The following is a 19,934-nucleotide window of genomic DNA, read 5'->3' on the forward strand; positions in this document are numbered from 1 at the left end:
ACAAACTTCAAATCTCTAATCATGCTGCTGGTTCAGTGATAAATGCCATAGGTAGCTGATAGTGCAATGGAAGACCAAGAGGAAGGGTATGTGGATAATCAACTGATACTCATAAGTATTTTTATCTAGATTATCTCATCAAAATTAATAGTTGATTGTTGCTGTTGAAATGGGAACAATTTGTGACCGACCCCACCTAGTTCCAATTTATTTGTCACGTAAAAGGAAAGAAATGGCAATTTATTATTGACAGCCTAGTGATTTAAAAATAATTAAAGTACAGCTGTAAAGTTAGAGTACCTGTTCCAGATAAAGTAGGGTGCTTTCATAACCAGCTAGATAATAAAATGATAAGGCTGAAAATGTGAAGACATGTATCGTGATTGCATATCTTGTCTCTTTGAAAGAACGGGGAGACTGAAGAAAGTTTTTTAATTGATTTATATCCATTCCAAAAGCCAAATACCAAGGTGCATTTTGTAACTTGCCGTTAAATCATGCATTGTTTAGGTTATCTGTGATGAATTATGATGACATTAACATACTTCCTTGGAAGAACTACTGCTTTGTTCTCTATCTCTGTGATCTGTGCAGTAAATCCTTTTTTTTTTTAATTGTTCAGGTCGATGATTGTCTAAATGCCACTCTATGACTTGTCTTACAGCAATGTCTTGGTTGTGCACTGCTCTGCCTGCTCCTGTCATCAGTCAGCTCTCTGAAGTCATCTTAGCTTTCTAGTTCTTTGCAGTGTTGCTTGTTTCAGTGGGTGCTTGAAAGAAGAGTAACCTGCAGTTATTCTAGACTTTTTTTTAAGCAGCTCACCTTGCAGCTGATAAATTTCTTACTGTTCTGGAATTGTCATGCTAATCTTGTTACATTCCACTGAGTTCTCACTGACCATCTTCTGACCAAACATCTGTGCACATTTGGTTATATTTTTTGGGGGGGCTACTAAGAGATTGTAAGCTCACATGAAATATGAATGCTTTGCACTAACTCAATGTGGCTGTCCAGGACAGGTGGTAGGTAATAATAGCGTCTCTCAAACTTCCTTTGCCTTTTCAAAAATATGCTGTCTTCTGAAGTGATGCCACAGTTTGCAAGTTTGCCTGGTATACTTTTATAGCTTTTGCATGTACCATATCATCTGATAAATGTTCATTAACTTTGATATATCATTTCTTCCTTTCACAAACTGCTTTTTCACCTTGTACATGTCCTGTTTCAAGATCTTTATTTTTGGAGTTGTCTTCTCTTCCATCCACTCATAAATATAACTTCCTCTGTAACGGTTGTATTTCACCTTCTCCTGATTTACAAGAGTCTTTAAGAACAGTTGTACTTACTGTTGTCTTCTGAGTGTTTTTACATATCCTTAACATTCCTTTATTCTTTTATTTGCCTCTCTAGCATTAAGCACAGCTGCTGTTTTATACTGTTCTCACTAACCGATTGTGTGCAGTAAGTTTCCTTAACAGTAAGCATAGGGTTCCTTAGAGACTCCACCTAGGTATTCTTTGTAGCATTGCATTTGCATAAGGATTTCCAGAGGAACTAAATGTAGAAATACACCTCTAAAGCTAGATTGTTGGGCGCCATAACCCAACAGCTACTTTGTTTGCCCTGGCTTCAGCCTCCTTTTACTCCCCTGTGCCCCTCTCGTTTATTTCCCATGACTGCGTAATGTCCCTCACCACCACCTGGGATAAAAAATAAAAATAAAAAAATCAGGTTTTGAGATTTAGGGCAGGGAAGTAACTCCCGGGGCTTTGCCGTTCCCTCAGCCCAGCCTGGAGGCGGGCCCCTCCTCAGGGCCGGCCCCCGCCGCCATTAGGCGCGGCGCGGGGCGAACTACAGCTCCCGGCGGGCCCCGCCGCCGCTTCCCGCCGCGCTAAGATGGCGGCCGCCGGGCCGCGTGGGGCGGGAGCGGCGCCGCCGGGATACACGGGTGAGGGGCCGGGGGGCGGCGGGGGGAGGGCCGGGGGCTGGGAGCGTCTCCGAGCGCTGTGTGACCGCCGTGTCTCCCGCAGCCCTGGCGGTGAAGTTCGGGGAGCGGCAGCGCTCGCCGCACTGCCTGCTGGTGAAGGAGCACCGCGTGCGGGAGGGGCCCGGCGACGCGCACCCGCCCGCCCGCACCCTCTTCGTCCTCAACGTGCCCCCCTACTGCGGCCCGGTGAGTGCCCGAGGGGATGGGGGCGGGCTCCTGACGGGGACGGGGCGCTCCAGCCCCGCTCTGACGCTCGGCTCCCGGTCTCCGCACCAAGGGGGCTCTGTCCAGGTTGTTCGGCAGCTGCGGGCCGGTGCAGAGCGTGGACGTCAGGGACAAGCCGGGGCCGGGGGAGAAGGCGGAGAAGCAGAGGTCCAAGTTCTTCGGCCGCAGGACCACGACGGTAACGCTCAGGGGGGTTACTGCTGCTTCGGCGGTCACAAGGGGAAGAAGCCTCAACTCCTGAGCGGTGCTCTTTAGCATGAGTTGTGGAAAAACAAGACTTGGCAACATGACTCAAAATTGCCTTATCTTTCTCTTTTCTTTTATCCATCCTTCTGTAACTCATGCTTTGATTTCTGTTCTATGCTTCAGCTCCTTCCTGCATCACCTTAGTACATATATCAGTGTATCTGACTGGCCTGGGTGGCTCTTCTTCTTGTAGGGATTTCGAGTAGCGTACGTGGTGTTCAAGAAACCAGCCAGCGTCCAAGCGGTCAAGGCCCTGGCACAGGAAGGTCCCCTGCTGGTATCAACGGACAGTCACCCTGTGAAAACTGGTGTTAGCAGTAAGTAAGCAGCAGCTGTCCTCGTGTCAGCCAGAGCAGGGGAAACCTCTTCCTTGCTGAATACTTCCTAGCATGTTTCAATTTCATTCTTGCCTCTTCGTGATGAGCCTGACCTGGTGAGATGTCCAATATTTCATTATTCTGCTTTTTTTTCCTCTATCTTATTGCTATCTTCTTGTATTGGACATTGTAGAGCCTGACTAAGTGACCCTACAGGAGGATGGGGTCCACTTGGTCCAATGGTAGGAGAGTTTTTCCCCACATCTCCTCAATTTCACGTAGCTGCAGAGAAGCTGGCTGTTTTTCACCCTCAGAAGCCAGACTCATAAACAGGCACCAGAGGCTGCAAGATGACCCCTGGGTAGGAAGGCAGCCCTGAATGTTGCACCTCTTGGGCTTCAGGTAGCTCGCTCCTGCTTGGGGAAGATGCAAGCTCTTCCCATCATTTAGCTTCCCATTGCTTACTGCATGTGGCCTGGGTCTCAAGTTGAATGTTCATGAGCTAAGGCAGTGGGGAGGCTGAACAGAAATGGGAATGGAGCGTGTAATTTCCTACAGCAGTTCTCTCTATTGCTGCTCAAATGCACCACGCTAGGGCGTGCTTCTAACAGAGGCTGTGGCTGACTTCTGCTGTCTGTGTCTCAGAGTGGATCGCCAGATATGCAGACTCAGTAGTGGATCAGGAAGAACTGAAGGCTGAGGTGGACACCTTCATGCAAGACTATGACAAGAAGGTAGCACAGGTGAGGCCAAGCTGGGGAGGGAACCCAGCCTGAGCAGTTTGTTTGGAGGGGGAAAGGAAGAGAGAAGATCTCTCAGTGCCCAGGCCCTGCTGCAAACGGCAGAGGGGAAACACAGTGGCTGGCAGGGCTGGTGGTGAACAGCCAGGTTCTGGTTTGGTTTGTTTCATCGCCCCTGGTATCCACAAATAAAGTGTGTCCTGGCACGTACTGTTGTGACTGAGACTTGAGCACCTCAGTCCTTGGTTCCGTGCCTTCCTTCAAATCTTGCTGTAACTTTTCACGTGTGTAAGAGGGACCCTGGGGGAGCCATGCTTCAGACTGGCTGGCAGCCCAGCTGCACTAAGGCGCCTCGCCTTCCTGCCTTTCTAGGAAGAAGCCAAAGCGGCCCAGGAGGAGGGCGTGCCAGATGAGGAGGGCTGGGTGAAGGTAACACGGAGGGGCCGGAAGCCTGGCCTGCCCCGGACAGAGGCCGCCAACCTGCGGGTGCTGGAGAGGGAGAGGCGGAAAAGGGCCCGCAAAGAGCTGCTCAACTTCTACGCCTGGCAGCATCGCGAGACCAAGAGAGAGCGTGAGTGTCCGAGTCCCCTCCTGCCTGTCTCTTTCCTCTTGCTGTGATCCAAAGAGTCACCTTTTTCCTTCAGCAGCCAGTTGCAGGTGAACAGCTGCCTTGGTGGTGGTGTGAATGGCCTCACCAGTTCCCGTGGGCCCTTGCCACCACGCGGCCTAACAATCTGTGGGAGAGCGTTTAGATCACAGCTTTCAAACAGATTTTGTCAGTCTGCATAGATGCAGCCACTGAGAGGGAAAACTAGCATCTTCTGTCCCCAAGAGGGAGCTGCAGCACTGCAGGAGAACAGCCAGAGCTTCAGCTCTGTATTTAGCCCTGGTGCAAAGGGACCTGCTCTGGGAAGCATGTGCTTAAAGTGGCAGGACTGAACCCGTCACGGTCTGCTGAGGTGGAGCTCCCCAGGGAGAGGGAGGTCTGCTGCTCCTGTGCGACATCCCTTTTTTTTTTTTTTCTGCCCATTTCAGATATTGCCCAGTTGAGGAAGAAATTCGAAGAGGACAAGCAAAGAATCGCGCTGATGCGAGCCCAGCGCAAGTTTAGGCCGTACTGAGCCACGCCGAGCTGCTTCCTCAGATGCCTGCGCTGAAGAGGGCAGGAGAGTTGCTGACAGACTCCACGTGCCAGCGAGTTTCAAGGAATTGAGGCAGCTTCATGCTGTCCCTGCCCCTGGACCTGAAGTGGGAGATCCCAGCAACCACAGCTGGAGGGGGAGCTGGCTTGGCTCGCAGCAGCATCCTCCTGCTCTCCTGGCCACGCCTGCACTTTCCAGGGTGCGTGGGGCAAGGGGACAGAGGCATGTCCTGGGACAGCCTGTATCTCCCTGCTACCCAAAGCCTTCCTGGAGCTCGGTGAGAGACAGAATTGGCCCAGCACAGCCCCTGAAGGGGCAGGGAATGGCTGAAGCACTGTAAATAAACTGCTGCTCTGTCCCCAACACGCAGGACCGCCTCTCTCTCCCTTGCTCTGCTGTGGAAGGAACCTCTTACGTGCTGGACTGGGGTGGTGATAAAAGCCGTGGCTGATTGCTCTTATTTCTCGGTGCTCCTTTATGCGTTTATCTGGGGGGTGAGGAAGAAGGGGAAGGAGTGACCTTGGGAATTAAAAGCAACCAAACAAAAAAGGCAAAAATGACAGGTAAATTCCCAGGCCTCCTGTCTGCCTCAACAGGAGGCAGGTAAGGATGGCAGCAGGCACATCCAGCTGTGGGGTAGCGCTTCTGCAGCTGCCCACATAACTTGCATTTCACCCCAGCAGTCTGTGACTGCTGCTGCTGTGGTGTGACAGGAGCCACCCCAGGCTTCTACACGTTTATTTTACTGCCCGCAGCCCTAGTAAGGGACTGCCCGCGAGCGTAAGGAGGAAGTGCTGATAAATTCCACAGAGCTGGGCTGAAATAGGTTCACCCTCCCCTAGAAAACTCACTGTAAATGCAGTTTCCATTGCGTGGGGAGATTGCCAGGTCTGCTTGCTTCATTTGGCTTTTTGCATCAATTTACAAGGCAGATGGATGCTTTACATGCATTCTGCTTTCGATACAGCATGTTAAAATCACTGCTTCTTAGGATTGGCACTTTAGCTGCTCGGGTGAGCATCCTGAAAGAAAGGAAGTCCACTCTCCCGTACAAAGACAGTGTTAACAGTAGATCAATCTTTATTTAGAAGGACAGAAATCATCTCTGCCAACTTTTCAATTACCAGTAGTTCTCCCAGCTGTTTCAGCTAGAGGATTAATGTCTCATTCCCTAGGAGCTCATTGGAATGCCCTTGTGTGCTCAGGTGAGCTCATTTAAGCCATTTTTTTAGAAAGCAGCAGTAGAACAGAGAGTTTGAGGCGCTCTGAGTCAGGTACTCATGACAATAAGCAGAGAAGCTGAACACTTCTGTGTTTTTCAGAAGGTCTCACCCTGGGAAGGGCCTGATCACACCATTCTCAGAGGGGAGTCAAGAATGTGCCACCCCTCTCGCAGTGCTGCAGCTGCTGGTGCTGCTGCTCCCGCACAGGACACCTGTGCCTGTGTTCCTGCTCTGTTTTAGGGTGCAAAAGTTAGGAGTAAGCAAGGGGAAGGCCACTGGGTATCTGACCCTGCACTGCCAGAGCTGGAAGTGGAGGGAAAATTCCTTTTCCCTTGGACAAATGAGCAGCTCTGCTTCCACCCATTCAAAAAGTTCAGCTTAGGAATGCATCATGAAGCCACTGCTGGATGTCAGGTAGGAATGGTGACAATTCCTCCAGAGTCTGCTTTTAGCTCCCTGTTCTGAGCTGCTGCTGCAGTGAAACCTGCCTAGAGCCTTGCTCTGGTGCTGTGCGCTGTCAGGAAGTTGCTGATGATCCCGGACACCACCTCAGGCTCGTTCATGTGCACAAAATGACTCCCGGGCACCTCTACTAGCTGGATGTGCTGCAGGGAGAAGACACAAGCAGATAAAAGAGGAGGAAAGTGTTCCCTCAGGCAAGCTACGCTTGCTTTGTGGCACCCACCAGGGGAGGAAGCTAAAGGAAACGGTGTCTCAAAGACGGGTTGGATTTTATGTTGCTGCATGCCAGCCACAGACAAAGCATCTCATAAAGAGATTACAATCCAGAGACTGGGGGCAGGACAGGGACAGGAAGAAATGGGATGAGTTGGCTCCAGAGGGCAGTGCTGACCAGGACTTTAGCAGCAGGGGAAAATTTGGCTTTCCCCCTTTGTGAGGGCTGGGCTGTTTAGGACAAATCCCCCAGTGCAGGTGTCCACCAGGGTAAGCTACTTCCTAGCTGCTCCCGGTTTGGTACCCCGCAGAGATGCGAGGCTGAAGGCTGCTCTCACCTCTTTGAGGGTACGCTCAAATGCCTCCCGCAGGGCTATCACAAAGTGGTTTTTGCTCTCCAGCTTGTGTGGTACCAAGAGTCCATCTCGTGCTCTGAAAAATAAGAGCGAGGCTCAGCACAGCACACAGTGTGCCTCTCTTTGTGGCTGTCCGGGGCAGAAGCAGCGTCCCAAAACAGCCTGGGGTGACAGCCCCACTGCTCTTTATAGGCTGCTTGTGAACAGCACAGTTACCTATTCGTACGTGGCAGTCAGAGGAGCAAGGCACAGCTTGGCTGAGCAGCTACTGCCTGCCAAACTGTTCATTTAAGCCCTTAGGCCACTGCCTGGTATCGGAGTGGAGACTGGTTAAACATTATCCTCCCGGGGCTGGCTCCTTAACTTGTCCATCGTGCCCTGCCCCACCCTGTTTCTGCTCTTTTTTCCTCCCAGCCAGCTTTTGCATCTCTCTGTCCCTTTCCCCCCTCCATGCTGCTGCTTTAAACGCTAACCACAGGTTGTGCCCTGCTGGGGGAAGGAGCTACCAGGGCAGTCCTCGTGGACTAGTGTTAGACCTCCTAGAGAACTAAGATTGTGCTGCAGGTAACGGGACAAGGAGCTGTCTGAGGCTCCCAGGCTGGCTGTGCTTGTGCCTCACTCACAAAATGATGAGAACACGGTCCTGGATCTTCTGCAAGAGCTTCACGCACTGCTCCACGGTGAGGGACTCGCGACTCTGCTGCAGGTGCAAAGACAGGGAGAGCAACAAAGGTCAGGGGCAGCAGCCGAGGACGCAGCACGTCCCCAAACCCCGTGGCAGCAGCAGCTCTGAAGGCAGGAGAGGCTGAGGCCCCACGGCTGCTGCGCAGAGACCGGGTAAGCTGCCAGGCTGCACACAAGAGTGGCTGGCTCTGCAACTGCTCCTTCTGTCCAGCTGCGTTTCAGGGCTGCCAACAACGCTGCCTGCTGGGTTGCAGCACATATGGGAATGATCTCACAGCAGAGCAAAAGCTTTAAAAATCCTTTTACTAAAAAGGAGATAGTACAATGCTCCGGCTTTCACAGCCTGGCAGGAGCACAGGTAGAGGCGGCCCTACTTGCCTGGTAGTGGCACAAAGCTATCAAAGTATCAAATGTAAGGGACTTGGTTCCACTCCCTCCCCCCTTCTTATAAGGGTGACCCCACAAAGAAGCTAACCTAAAGCATCCATCCATCTGCTGCCTTAAGAGTTTTAACAGCAGGAAAATGTGGCCAGGAGGCCCCGGGGCTCAGGAACTGCTAAAAAATTCGGTAACATTTTCCAGTGACTCTGTAAGCTGAGTCAGTTAATGATCAAGTGTAGGCTCTTTTAAGAGCAGCATTTAAAAGAGGTGTGGGAATTAGGGAAGCAGTAAGTAAACGGCTGGGTGGAGGCAGAGCCTGGGCTCAGCGAGTGGGCCTCCCCTGCCTCTGTGTTCTGCGAGCTCAGGCCTTAGAAGCAGCAGGGGGCAAGTCAGAACTGCACCGCTTACCGTACGGACTCTCATGTCTCTGTTATACACCAGCCCTGCAACGAAAACAAGGCAGGGTTTCCATGAGTCAGAAGAGAGGGAGCTGCTCTGCCCCCTCTGCCCCTCACCTCGGGGTCTGCCCACGACTTTTTGAGATAAGAGGAGCAGGATTCATCCTGGTATCTCCTTTCCAGATGTCTTTTTCTTTACCCATTCCAACCTCGGTTGCTGGGAAAGGAGAGCTCTGCCTCCAGACCTAATTGATCCCCCTCAGGCTATGGAAACTTGTAGCCAGGGCACCCCATGGAAGACGATGGCTGTTGGCACCGCTCCCTTCCTACAGCCGGTGCTGGGCTGGTGCTGTGATGAGCCCTGTCTCCAAGCAGCCCCTTACCAGCGGGTGTCTCAGTTGCTCCTCGCTGCAGCAGGATCGCCCCACCCTCAGCTGTCAGATGTCTGTTTGCTTCTAACAGCCTGGAGGAGACATGGCAGAGAGATTGCGCTGCTGAAAAAGGGAGGAAGCGAAGCGAAAATGGCATGACAAGGTGACAGCGAGCTCTCAGAGAAGAGCAGGAAGCTGGCTGCAGAAGCCAAAAGACTTGCTGAGATTCCAGAGGACTTGAAAGGGCAGAACAGGGACAGTTTCACCTTATTGTTCATGCAACCATAGCTGTCCATGATGAGGGCAGGCAGCAAACGAAGAGACAGATGAGAACCCACCTCTGCAATGCTGCTTCAGGGCTATGTGCTTTGGGAGCTTGCTGCCTTGCCTCTAGGCTCAGTAGCCTGTCGATAACCATCCGTTTTGATTTCAGCCACGCCTCAGTGTCCTAAAACAAAGCCACGTAGAGCACAGGAGTAACCTCCCTCTTCTGAGTCATTTTACCCCTAATCAAGAGGGTAGAAAGGGGTATTTCACCCTTCAACATCTCTCGTAACTCCTACCAGTTATCGACATCGTATTAAAACTGCCCACTCCTGGGGGAAAGGGAACAGCAATACATAACAGGTAAGGTAGAAGCCGAAAAACCTATCCAGCAGTGCTTGAAGTTGTTAACTTTTCACCCTGGCAATCTCTCCTACTCTCTCCCACTTCACTTGTGAGCTGAGGACAAGTGTCCAAAAGAACAAGGGAAATCTGCTACCTTTTGTCTCTCTGACCCTGTGCCTCTGTCCCCCCCTTCTGCCTCCCATCCCCCAGCACCTGGGAGTCATGCTGGCAGTTTGGGAAAGCAGCTTTATGTCCTGCCAGGAACAGAAAAAGAAATCTGCCAGTCTTGCATCCAGGTCACCCAACAAGCTGTTGGCAAAAAGACAACCTTGCAGCTGCTTGGCCAGACGTTCCAGTTCCTTTTGCACACAAGCACAGTACAGACAAGTGAATTTCAATGCTACGGGACTACGGGATGCTCAGCAGTACCAAGTGTTCTTCAAGGGCCACCCTAAGCAGGGACCACGCTTCATGCAACAACAAGCACGTCTGTGCCTGCCAAAAGGACTGGTCACATCAGTGCTTTCCTTGGACAATGATGGAAAAAAACCACACATCTTTTATTTAATAAAAGGGAGGGACATAACACGTGAAATCTAACCTCTGGAGCTAGCAGAAAGCCGAGATTTTCCAGCAGGATCAGCTTGTCCACCATCTCAGGATAAAGGAAAGAGAACTGAGGAAAGATGAAACATTATGAGACAAAGCAAAAAGCAGCACACTGAGTGCTGTCTTCATCCTGTTACACTGGAGAGGAGTCAGAGAATGGCCTCTCCTCCCCTGAGATCCAAGTCTCACACAGTCTGCCCCTTTATTCCCCTCCCATTTGTTGTTCCAGCTGCAAAAGTCACAAACCCCATGAAGAAAGAACATTTCACTCACCATTCCTGCCACGGCCCCACCTGCAAAGCAAAGAATGGTGCTCAGTTATAGGCAGGACACCCCCGGTAACAGGAACTCCCCTTCCCCACACAGGAGCTGCCTTAGAGGCACAAATGCACCTTGTGCCGAGGCACAAAGCCCAGGCTACAGAGCAAAGTTCTTCTGGCAGGGAGAACACAAGGAGAGAAGGGGATGGCTGGCCTGCCACATCCCCATCTCCCTCTCAGGCAGCAAAGGTGAAGGAAGAGTTACCAGTTAAAACACTACTGCCAGCAGGTACAGAGCAGCCCTGGGGAACCAAACCCACATCAAGGACACAGAGTCCTGGTTCCCCTCAGCAAGCCCTGTGACCCACCAAGACCCTGCCTGGAGGCCACAAGGCCACAAAGCCCAGGGAAAGCAGGAAGGCCTGCTGTGACTACTGCTGTGTTAAACCAACCCATCCCTGTTCCCTCCTGGGAGTTCAGGAAATGCCCACAGGGAGAGCCACGCTGTTTGTACCACAGCGTCTTGAAAACAGAGGCATTTTAAACAAGGGTGCAGATTTTCAAATCACTCAAGCAAGAACCCGGTACTTGACACAGTATAATAAATATTCCAACCCAGCTCCTAGCAGCATGCCTTGTAAATTAATTATCTACTCATATTTCCGTGAATCTCACAGCTTACAAGGACAAGAGCCACTTACCCATACTGTGACCCATCAGGGTGAACCGTCTCCACTGCAATGCTAAGTGGCAACAGACAAAAACAGACAGTGCTGCGTTAGAAACTGGAGCAGCAGCATTTTGCTGCTTCTCGACCACCACAGGCCCCTTCTCCCAGGAGGGCTTCTGCAATGCTTAATTTGCTTCCCAACCCAGAAATGAGCTGGCTAAGTCGGCCGGTTTTCAAGAAAAAAGCACATCCACCACCTCATTTCCTTGGTAGTTAAGTCACACAGCTCTCGAGCACTCTCTGTGTGGCAAACTACAGCACGTTCCCACTCTGCCAGACACCAGAGTGGCAATAACCAAAGGTGCCTGATACACGGAGACCTTGACAAAGCACCCTGCTGCAGGGCGCTCAGCAGGAGCAGAGAGGATGCTGAGCCAGGTCTGCTGCCTGGGTGAAAGGAGGATTATTCCAAGTTTAGCGAATTGGGCTCTTCAGACCATTTTTAGGGCACTCTGAGAGGCTCATGGGAAAATAGCACGTCATCAACGCCGCCATCTGAAACATACCTCACTGAAAGATGTGTTTTTATTCAGTCTGCATTATCAGAGCACCAGCCAACATCAGAATGGGGAGAAGCAAAGGGAACTGACCCCTCTCCCAGCAGTAAATGCTGCCTACTTCTTCCCAAGAGCAGGAATGACAGAGCACCCCCTGCACTAACATCCCTCAAGGGGCCCTTCAACGACACACCTGCTGCGACCCGGCGCACATCGCTCACATAATCCAGAAAATGGTAGGGGGAGCCTGCAGGTCGGTGGGATGACAAACCATGGCCAGAAAAATCCATTGCCACGTAATGGCAATCTGCAAGGGAGAAAGCATCAGGTATGCGGCCCTGCAACACAGCAAGAGCCACCCCAGTGAGCCAGACCCACCTTTGGGGAGCAGAGGGATGAGCCTGTCGAAGGTGTTGGCGTTGTCCAGCCAGCCGTGCAAGCACAGCACAGGGTGTCCCTCCGGGGATCCCCAGGCCTTGGCTGCCAAATGGCCCCAGGGCACGGGAAACTTCACCTCTGAGAACATGCCCAAAATAAAGTGCTCTCAAGCAATGTCCCCTGTGAGCCACGTGCTTGAAACAGGTCCCAGGGAGCTTGTTAATGGCCCAGAGCTCTCTGAAAAGAGTAATACAGGTCTTTAGTAACTCACCAGGCTTCTGCGGTCTTAATTAGCAGCTTGCTGATTTATAGCTCCCCATTTAACATCCCGAGCTGCCATTCCTGCTCGCCTGCCTGGGGACTCCCCCTCCCAGCACGTACCAGCACCGCTCCTGGGAAGATGGAAGCTTTCCCTGCGCAGGAGGAGAAAAACTCCCCCCGTGTCTCCGCAGCAGCTGCGACCTGACCAGAGGGCACGAGCGATCTGGCGAGAGGGAAGCAAGCAGAATTTCCCCAGCAAGGAGTCAGGCACCTGCCTCGGACCAAGAAGGCAATTTTGGGAACGAGGAGGCTGTCTTCAGTATTAGATTATTGACACCTTCCCGTAGCTGCCCTGGCAGTCCCTGAGCTACATCTCACCTTTCACTCAGCCCCAGGCTTTCCACTGAACCCCCCAGCACTGCCCAGCCCCTGGGGTTCTTCCAGGGCTGTCCCGAATATCCTCCCATCACCCCAAGTCCATCTGCTCCCTGCAGCCCCCCAAACCCAGCCCCACTTCTCTCACGCTGTGCCCCCTTCCCCAGTCCCTCCTTTGGGGTTCGCGTCCCCTCACACCGCCCCCTGGCACCCTGCTGCAACCACCCTCGCCCCGCCCGCTGATGGCCGGCTCCGACCTCGTTTGCCCTCGCCGGGCCTGATCCCGGCAGCTACGGACGGACAGACCGAGGGACAGACCGACAGACCTCGGACCTGCCTCCTCCTACCCCGTCACCCCCGACCCCCGCAGCCCGGGGGGCTCCGTGTCCCGGTTCCAGCCGAGGGCGCCGCGGGTGGAGGCACGGCCCCGGCTGCCTTCCTACCCCTCTGTCCGCTCGGGACGGCGGAGCGAGGCCGCGGCAGGAGCCCGGAGCCCGGTGAGCGGAGGCGGCGGGGCGGCCCCGGCTGCCCCGCACCGCCCCGCGGCCCGGCGGCCCCCGCCTCCCGCCCCTGCCCCTGCCCCGCCGCCGGCACGGGGCGGCCGCGGCCATTTTGGTGCCTCCTCAATGCGCTCCCGCGGCCGCGGGCAGGGGGTGGCAGCCCCGAGGGGGGCTTGGGGCACACGGGGGGCAGGGGACAGGAGAGGAGGTCTCTGGGGGCTGAGGAGTGGGCTGCGGGGCTGGCCTCCCCAGGGTGTTAAAGCCAGAAGGGGAACCCTGCTCACTGTGCGGTTACTGTAAATGTGGCCCGTAGTACGGTGCCATCAGGCTCACTGCCTGCTTTGTGGAACGAGGGTAACAAAGGTCTGAGGCGGCGATCCACCTGCTGGGGCTGTAAGGAGCCTCAGCCATGGAGGTGCTGTTGCATCCCTGACTGCCTTCGCAAGGCACATGACTGCTAGTGGGAGCCGCCTGTACTGCAGCCTTACAGTGTGAGGCGTTTAAATGTTGCCCAGGAGTATCGTAGGGACATCAAACCAGCTCTGTGCTTCACACCAGCGCTGGACTGACATCTCTTTCTGACAGAGAAACTCTTCTGAGCTCTGCCATTTGTTGTAATCACACTGCTTCAGTTGCAGCACATCACAGACAGCACTGCACGAGCACCTCTACTCTTCTACAAGGGCAGACCCCTCTCAGCCCAAGAGATTTCCACACAGTTGTATTTATTATTTGCCCAGAAATGGGTTGGCTACGTAGACCAGGCTTCAAGAAAAAGTTCACGGAGCAGTCAACACCTGAGTACCCTTGTGAATGCTGCTTGCTGGTGCCCAGCATTCCCTCTAGCAGTCTCTCAGGCCTAACACCAACCACAACCATTCGCCTTCACTCAAGGACTCGGGCAGCCAAACGAGGAAAAGTCAAACAGTGCTTTGAGCAGTGGGACACCTTGCTGGTATGACTGGAGAGGACAGAACAAATGTCTGTTCTTAGGGACTCATTTTGGTCTTGGTAATTGAAATCTCTGTGCTCAGTTCAGCACAACAGTCTCCTAAATTGCACAATTCATTTTTAGAACAGCCTGTGAAGCTTGAAAGAAACCAACACAGAAGCTTACAGCCCTGTTTCTCCTGCCTATCTCAAACACATCCTGGCAAAGTAGGCTCTGTACCATGGCAGAAAGGTAAAAAGCTTGGGGACCCATCGCACAGTAGAAATGAAAGTGCTATGCAGCTCACGAACTCCCCTCCAGGTGAACCATTAGAAGGGAAATCAATGTGAACTCCTTTAGGTTTGGAAAGTCTAATGCTTTGCTTTTTCTTAGGCCTTTTGCATCAACGAGAAGCGGGCAAGCAGACCACGAGTACTGGGGAACCATACAAAGGGAGAGAGGCCACAGGATCATCTACAGCTTCTTTCCTACAGCTGTCAGAGGTGGGTGTCTGATTACAAAAGGTGAAAAGCAAGAAATAACTTGGCAGAACAGATATCTACTCAATCATTGCTGCTGCCATTATGGAGGGCAGGGCCTTCCCGTGAATTGCTAGGATTTGAACATCAGAAGCTGTCCAAAAGCAGCGTAATTCAGGCAGTGGCTGCAAGGGGCTGCTCACAGGCAGTGGCTGGTAGGCTTGCAGTTCTTCTGTCTGTGACAGCTCCTGAGGAAGGAGACCGTGTCGGGAGCAGGAGTGATGTGGACCCCTCACACAAATCCCCACAGTTGGTGGGACAACAGGCTATGGGCCAGGAAAATCTATTGCCTCATACTGCAATCTGAAAAGTAGAGAGCATCGGGCATGCAGACCTGAAGCACGACACACAGCCCATCCTTGTGTGCCAGAGTCATCTCTGGGGGACACTGGAACAAGCCCATCGAAGGTGTTGTTGGCCAGCCAGCCATGCAAGCACAGCACAGCGTACCCCTCTGGAGTCCCCAGGTCTCAGCTGCCACATGTTCCAAAGGCATGGGGAATTTCACCTCTGAGAACTTTTGTGCCTGTAGGCGACATCCTTTGAGAGCCACATGCTGAGAGCTGTTTCCAGGGAGCTCGTTAACAGCCTAGAGCTCTTGACAGAGATTGTAGGTAGGTAATAGTTATCAAATTTGCTTATCAGACAGCCCTGACCTCCATTTAACACAAATTTTCAGGCACAAGCCTTGCTTGGGTGATCCTGCTCTAAATGCTTGCCCTGCAGGTATGTGCATTGCCACTCACAGGTCTTGGACCCTCTCCCCCATCGTCCTGCAGCCAGAAGTCATCCTGCGTCAAGCAGCCAGAGGAAACTGGGCTTTTTGCTTTGAGTCACAGAGATGACCTCTAGGTGTTGGGTGGGAAGGATGGCTCCTCTCGTGAATTCTGACTCCCATGTCTTGCATTCCTACTCACTAGGGTAGGAGGCTCCATCAACAGGAACCTCAGGGAAAAGGGAAAATTCCTTACAGAAATCACCAGCAATAGATGATGTGGGATAGAAGGGTATTCCCAGGGATGAGCAACATGTTTCTGGTAGGATGGTCCCATCTCAAATTCCCAAATGGTTACTCTTGCTTCCCCCTTCCCAGCCATTCTAGCTGTGCTTCCATTTGCCTGGGAGAGATGTTTTCACCTCTCATTCCCTCCCCACCTTTCCTGACTCCACTGCAGGTAGGCACAAAACACCTGGCACAACAGTCGGATTTATGATTCAGAAACAGATTTCCCCATGGGAGCAGCACAGAGAGAAGCCTTTTCCCAAACAAAGACAGCTCTTCCAGAGAGGACCTTCTTTCAGAGCTGGAGCTCCAAGTGAAGAAGGTTTTACAATGCACTGGGATGCAGCCCTGGACCCTTCCTTAGCAGCATCACTGTCACCCTATAATTCAAAGGCAGGTTGTTGAGATTTTTTCCAGGTCCCTCATACCCACTCTTCTCCACTCTAGCAGTGCTGTTTAGCCAGTTTGAAAGAGCAGCCCAGCATCCTGCAACACTGCATCTCTTCCCTCTGACACCGCCTGGCAAACCATTTCCCACGAGGAGAGGACTATTGAGGATGCATGGCAAAATTTGGATTGGTCACAGAATTTATTTTGCAACATCTACTTCTAAGAAGTGCTGCAGGCTACTGCAGTGGCTTTGCTGCCGGTGTGGGACCAAATTAGCCTTCGCTTGGCAAGGTGCTGAGGTGTTTCCTGGCTAGTAAGAGGCTGGTTTTGCATGAAAGACTGGGAGTTAGTTTGAGATGTCCCATGCACTTAGCAAAGGATAATTTAACCTCTGTGTCCTAGCAGAGGAGGAGGAGACTTGCAAGTGTAAATCTTGGGACATGCAAAGCTGTTACGCTCTGCTGACTTGGAACAGCATTGATCAGTTTGTGCTAGCTGCAGATCTGGTGAGGAAACTTTAAGTACAGCAGATTGATTGCTACCAAGGGACAAATTCCCCATAGCTATTCGGATTCAAGCTTTAAAGTGCTGGCATATTGATCTATTTATGGTGATTTATTAGTTATAGCCCTGTACCCCAAACTCTCTCACACAGTTATATGAGTAAAAAAAGCATCCTATTGCTAGCTTAACTCATTTTTTTCTTCCAGTGGATAGCACAACCAGTATATAAAGCCCCCCACTGGTTGGGCAGCCCACAGTGGGGCTGGGAGAAGCAGAGAGGCACTCAGTGACAACAGGGAAGCCCCTGCTCTTCAGAGCATGGATCCCTAATGAGCCCTTGGAGATACTCCCATGGAGTCACAAGGGTTTAAATGTGCTGCCCACATGGGAAGAGTTGAGGCAGGGCATGAATGTCCTGCAGCCCAAGAAGTTCTGCCACCTCTGGGCTCTGCTTGACATTTGTTGCATACTTTTCCCTTAATTTTCCCTATTTTTCTATTCATTTTTTGCTGGTATGAATGAGTTCCTGATGCCTGAGCTGCATCAAGAGAAGCATGGCCAGCAGGGTGAGGGAGGTGATTCTCCCCCTCTCCTTTGCTCTCATGAGACCCCACCTGGAGTGCTACGATCAGCTCTGGGGCCCCCAGCACAAGAAGGATGCAGAAGTGTAGAACAAGTCCAGAGCAGGGCCACAAAGATGATCAAGGGACTGGAGCATCTATCCTACAAAGAGGGGCTGAGGGAGTTGGGGTTTTTCAGCCTGGAGAAGAGGAGGCTCCAGGGAAACCTTATAGTGGCCTTCCAGTGCCTAAAGGGGGCCTACAGGAAAGCTGGGGAGGGACTCTTTATCAGGGAGTGCAGTGATAGGACAAGGAGTAATGGCTTTACACTAAAAGAGGGTAGGTTTAGATTAGACATTAGGAAGAAATGATTTACTCAGAGGGTGGTGAGGCCCTGGCACAGGCTGCCCAGAGAAGCTGTGGATGCCCCATCCCTGGAGGTATTCAAGGCCAGGCTGGGTGGGGCTTTGGGCACCCTGATGTAGTGGAAGGTGTCCCTGCCCATGGTGGGGGCGTTGGAATTAGATGACCTTTAAGGTCCCTTCCAACACAAACTGTTCTATGACTGCAAAGTAGCTGCGAACATATTAAGCTCAGAAAAGGCTGTGATGCTTTAGGTTGTTCTCTCTCGCCTGGCTCGAGGCACACACAAGCCTGTTGCACTCCTTGTCCCAGAGCTCTCCAGCCCTGCAGAAGGTAAGAGAGACAAATATACGCTGGCTCTTTACCCACTACAGGCTGGAGCCAACGTGATAGTTTAAATGGAAATCTTTGGCAGCTTAAGTTAATAAGCCAAGCTACGAGTGGTTGAAAAAGTGGTGAGCATCTGCTCCAGGGATTAACCTGCAGCAGAATTTGGATAGCGACGATGCTGGAGTGTTAAATCATCCCCCCGTGAATCACTGCTATTCAGCTGGCAGCAGCCTCAGGCACACACCATGCATCAGCTGCAAGTGGTGCACATTTGTATTACTTTATTTGCAACTAATGAAATAGCTAGAAACATTTATTGCATATAAATTATATATGAGCACCCATCATACAAATAAACTCTTTCCTGTCTCAGCTTTCCACTTCCTCCTTAATCAGAAAGTCCTTTATATTTAGGATTCAGATGCAGGAGTCCCTGCTGGTTCCCATCCCTTGGGCCTGTTTTGGTTAACTAGTGAGAAGAGCTGCTCTCCAGGTCTCCACAAAAGCTGTACTTGCTGATAGATTGAGCACCTATTTTGATGTATTTAATTGAGGGGGAAGAGGAGGAGTTTCTATCCAGCTCTTGTCTAGGCTTAACCCTCCTTCACTTTGAAGATCTGGCAGATTCCCCATAAGCTGAGAAGAAATAATAGCAAAAAAAAAAAAGAAGTAATCTGACACTTGTAATTACAGGCCTACCAGCTCCTTATTGACCTCAGACAAAATACAGGAATGTTGCATACAAGAATCATTAAAAGCAAGAGGAGAGTTGTAGTTAATACTGAATCTTGTGTTTATGGAAAAAAAAAAAAACATAAAACTGAGTTGGTAACTTATGGAAATGGAGGTTTAGGTTATGGATTTGGCTAATAAACACAAAGGCTGTTGTAATAAGGCTCCAGCAAGGAATTTGACATGGTCTTAACTTTGTGTTTTGATTAAACGAACAAACAAAAACTACAGTGATACCAAATTAACAACTGTTGTCATAATTGGATTGAAAGTTTGCTAGCTAACATGCCTAAATGTTGAAGTAAGTAGAAGAGTATAATGTGTGTTTTTGAAACAGCCCAGTGGTAAGTTACTTGACATGGGCCCCACTTGTGGGCTGGCAGCTCTGTCTGTGGGAGAAGGGACTCAGGTGAAGGCTTTACTCATGGTGTGGGAGCTACTGAATGGGAGCTTGCACTGCTGCAGTTGCAAAGGCTAATTTGATCCTTAGATGTGTGAGCAGGGAATGTGGAGCAGGTGGAATGAGATTATATTGCAGGAGATTGTATTGCATCTGCTCATTCTATGGTTGTGACTGTTGGCGTGAAAGAATTTGCCATTTTAACATCTACAATGCAGGGAGGAAGTTAAGAAATTGGAGAAGCTTCCTACAGGTTGGAAGACATCTTGTGGGGGAGGAGAGCTTACGGCTGATATGATCAAGCCTAAATATAACTATGTGGGAATTGAATTTTTGCTCTTCTGAGAGCTGCTCGGGCCAACAATAGCACAAGAAAAAAGTCTGGAGACAAGGTATACATTTTATAATGGTGAAAGTAGTTAAATACTTGAACAGTTTACTTAGGATGGTGTCAGCTTCCCTACCACTGGCAATTTTTGAACCAAGATGGGATGTTTTACAAAACAACCATAATGACACAGTCCTTTGCTATGTAATCATCAGGAAAGCAGACCAGTCTGGAACTTAGTCTAGTGCAACAGACACCACTGTCAGACGGCACCAGCCTGTGGTGTTTTTGCTACAAACACTCCTAAAATTATAGCTCATAGCTATACTCTTTCTTGTCTTCTACATTATTTTTCTTCATTTAGAGGCTCAGCTTATTCATTTGAGGAAACTCCTGCTTCTAGGTCCAGCAACCACTTTGGACCTTTCCTCAGTGTGTCTGTCTCTTGGTTTGCCCTTTCAGGATGGCTGCCTGTGGCTGTTTTTGTTTGGCTTTGGGTGATGAAGCACTGGCATGGGTTTCCCAGAGAAGTTGAGGACTTTGCCTCCTTGGAGATCTTCAAAATCCACTTGGACGTGATCCTGGGCAGCCTGCTCTAGCAGCTCATGCTTGAGCAGGGGGAGCAGACCAGTCGGCCTCCAGAGGTCCTTAACCATTCTGATTCTGGGAAAACCCTGAAGGAGGTGGGCATAGGTCAGGATTTGGTGCCTGTCTCCTGTGAGTGGGGCTCAACATCACCTCAGCGTGGGGGAACAAGTCTGGGGAAGCAAGGACAGGGCTAAGGCCACACATTCCAGTAGAAAGATCAAGATCAGAGGGCTCCAGGCAAGGCTGACTGTTTTTGGACAGCACTCCTAGGAACCCAAGAACATGGCCTGAAAACACGGGAT

At 51.2% G+C, this 19,934-nt stretch overlaps 2 protein-coding genes across 5 annotated transcripts; one reads left to right on the plus strand and one right to left on the minus strand.

The window, feature by feature from the left end:
* The first annotated feature begins 1,789 nt into the window (after positions 1–1,789).
* On the plus strand, positions 1,790–5,026 carry RRP7A (ribosomal RNA processing 7 homolog A). The gene is made up of 7 exons (XM_068669011.1): positions 1,790–1,948; positions 2,031–2,173; positions 2,265–2,390; positions 2,652–2,775; positions 3,421–3,518; positions 3,888–4,086; positions 4,551–5,026. The coding sequence occupies exons 1-7, from the start codon at positions 1,897–1,899 to the stop codon at positions 4,634–4,636; spliced, it is 828 nt and encodes a 275-aa protein (XP_068525112.1). The 5' UTR covers positions 1,790–1,896; the 3' UTR covers positions 4,637–5,026.
* A 693-nt stretch (positions 5,027–5,719) lies between these two features.
* On the minus strand, positions 5,720–13,047 carry SERHL2 (serine hydrolase like 2). Of its 4 annotated transcripts, none has more exons than XM_068669008.1 (13): positions 12,908–13,037; positions 12,210–12,312; positions 11,829–12,065; positions 11,644–11,757; positions 10,925–10,966; positions 10,237–10,256; positions 9,956–10,030; positions 9,084–9,193; positions 8,758–8,837; positions 8,385–8,419; positions 7,535–7,611; positions 6,894–6,987; positions 5,720–6,485 (listed from the first exon to the last, which is right to left on the minus strand). In XM_068669008.1, exons 3-13 carry the CDS (start codon positions 11,974–11,976, stop codon positions 6,369–6,371), a joined length of 912 nt encoding a protein of 303 aa, XP_068525109.1. In that variant the 5' UTR covers positions 11,977–12,065; positions 12,210–12,312; positions 12,908–13,037; the 3' UTR covers positions 5,720–6,368. The 4 variants fall into 4 exon arrangements, with proteins under 4 accessions (XP_068525109.1, XP_068525110.1, XP_068525108.1 ...); XM_068669009.1 differs by having other exon boundaries at positions 12,210–12,360; positions 12,908–13,024; XM_068669007.1 differs by lacking the exon at positions 12,210–12,312 and having other exon boundaries at positions 12,908–13,047.
* Positions 13,048–19,934: the final 6,887 nt, after the last annotated feature.

Source organism: Anas acuta, chromosome 1 (assembly GCF_963932015.1).
Source record: "Anas acuta chromosome 1, bAnaAcu1.1, whole genome shotgun sequence".
NCBI lineage: Eukaryota > Metazoa > Chordata > Aves > Anseriformes > Anatidae > Anas > Anas acuta.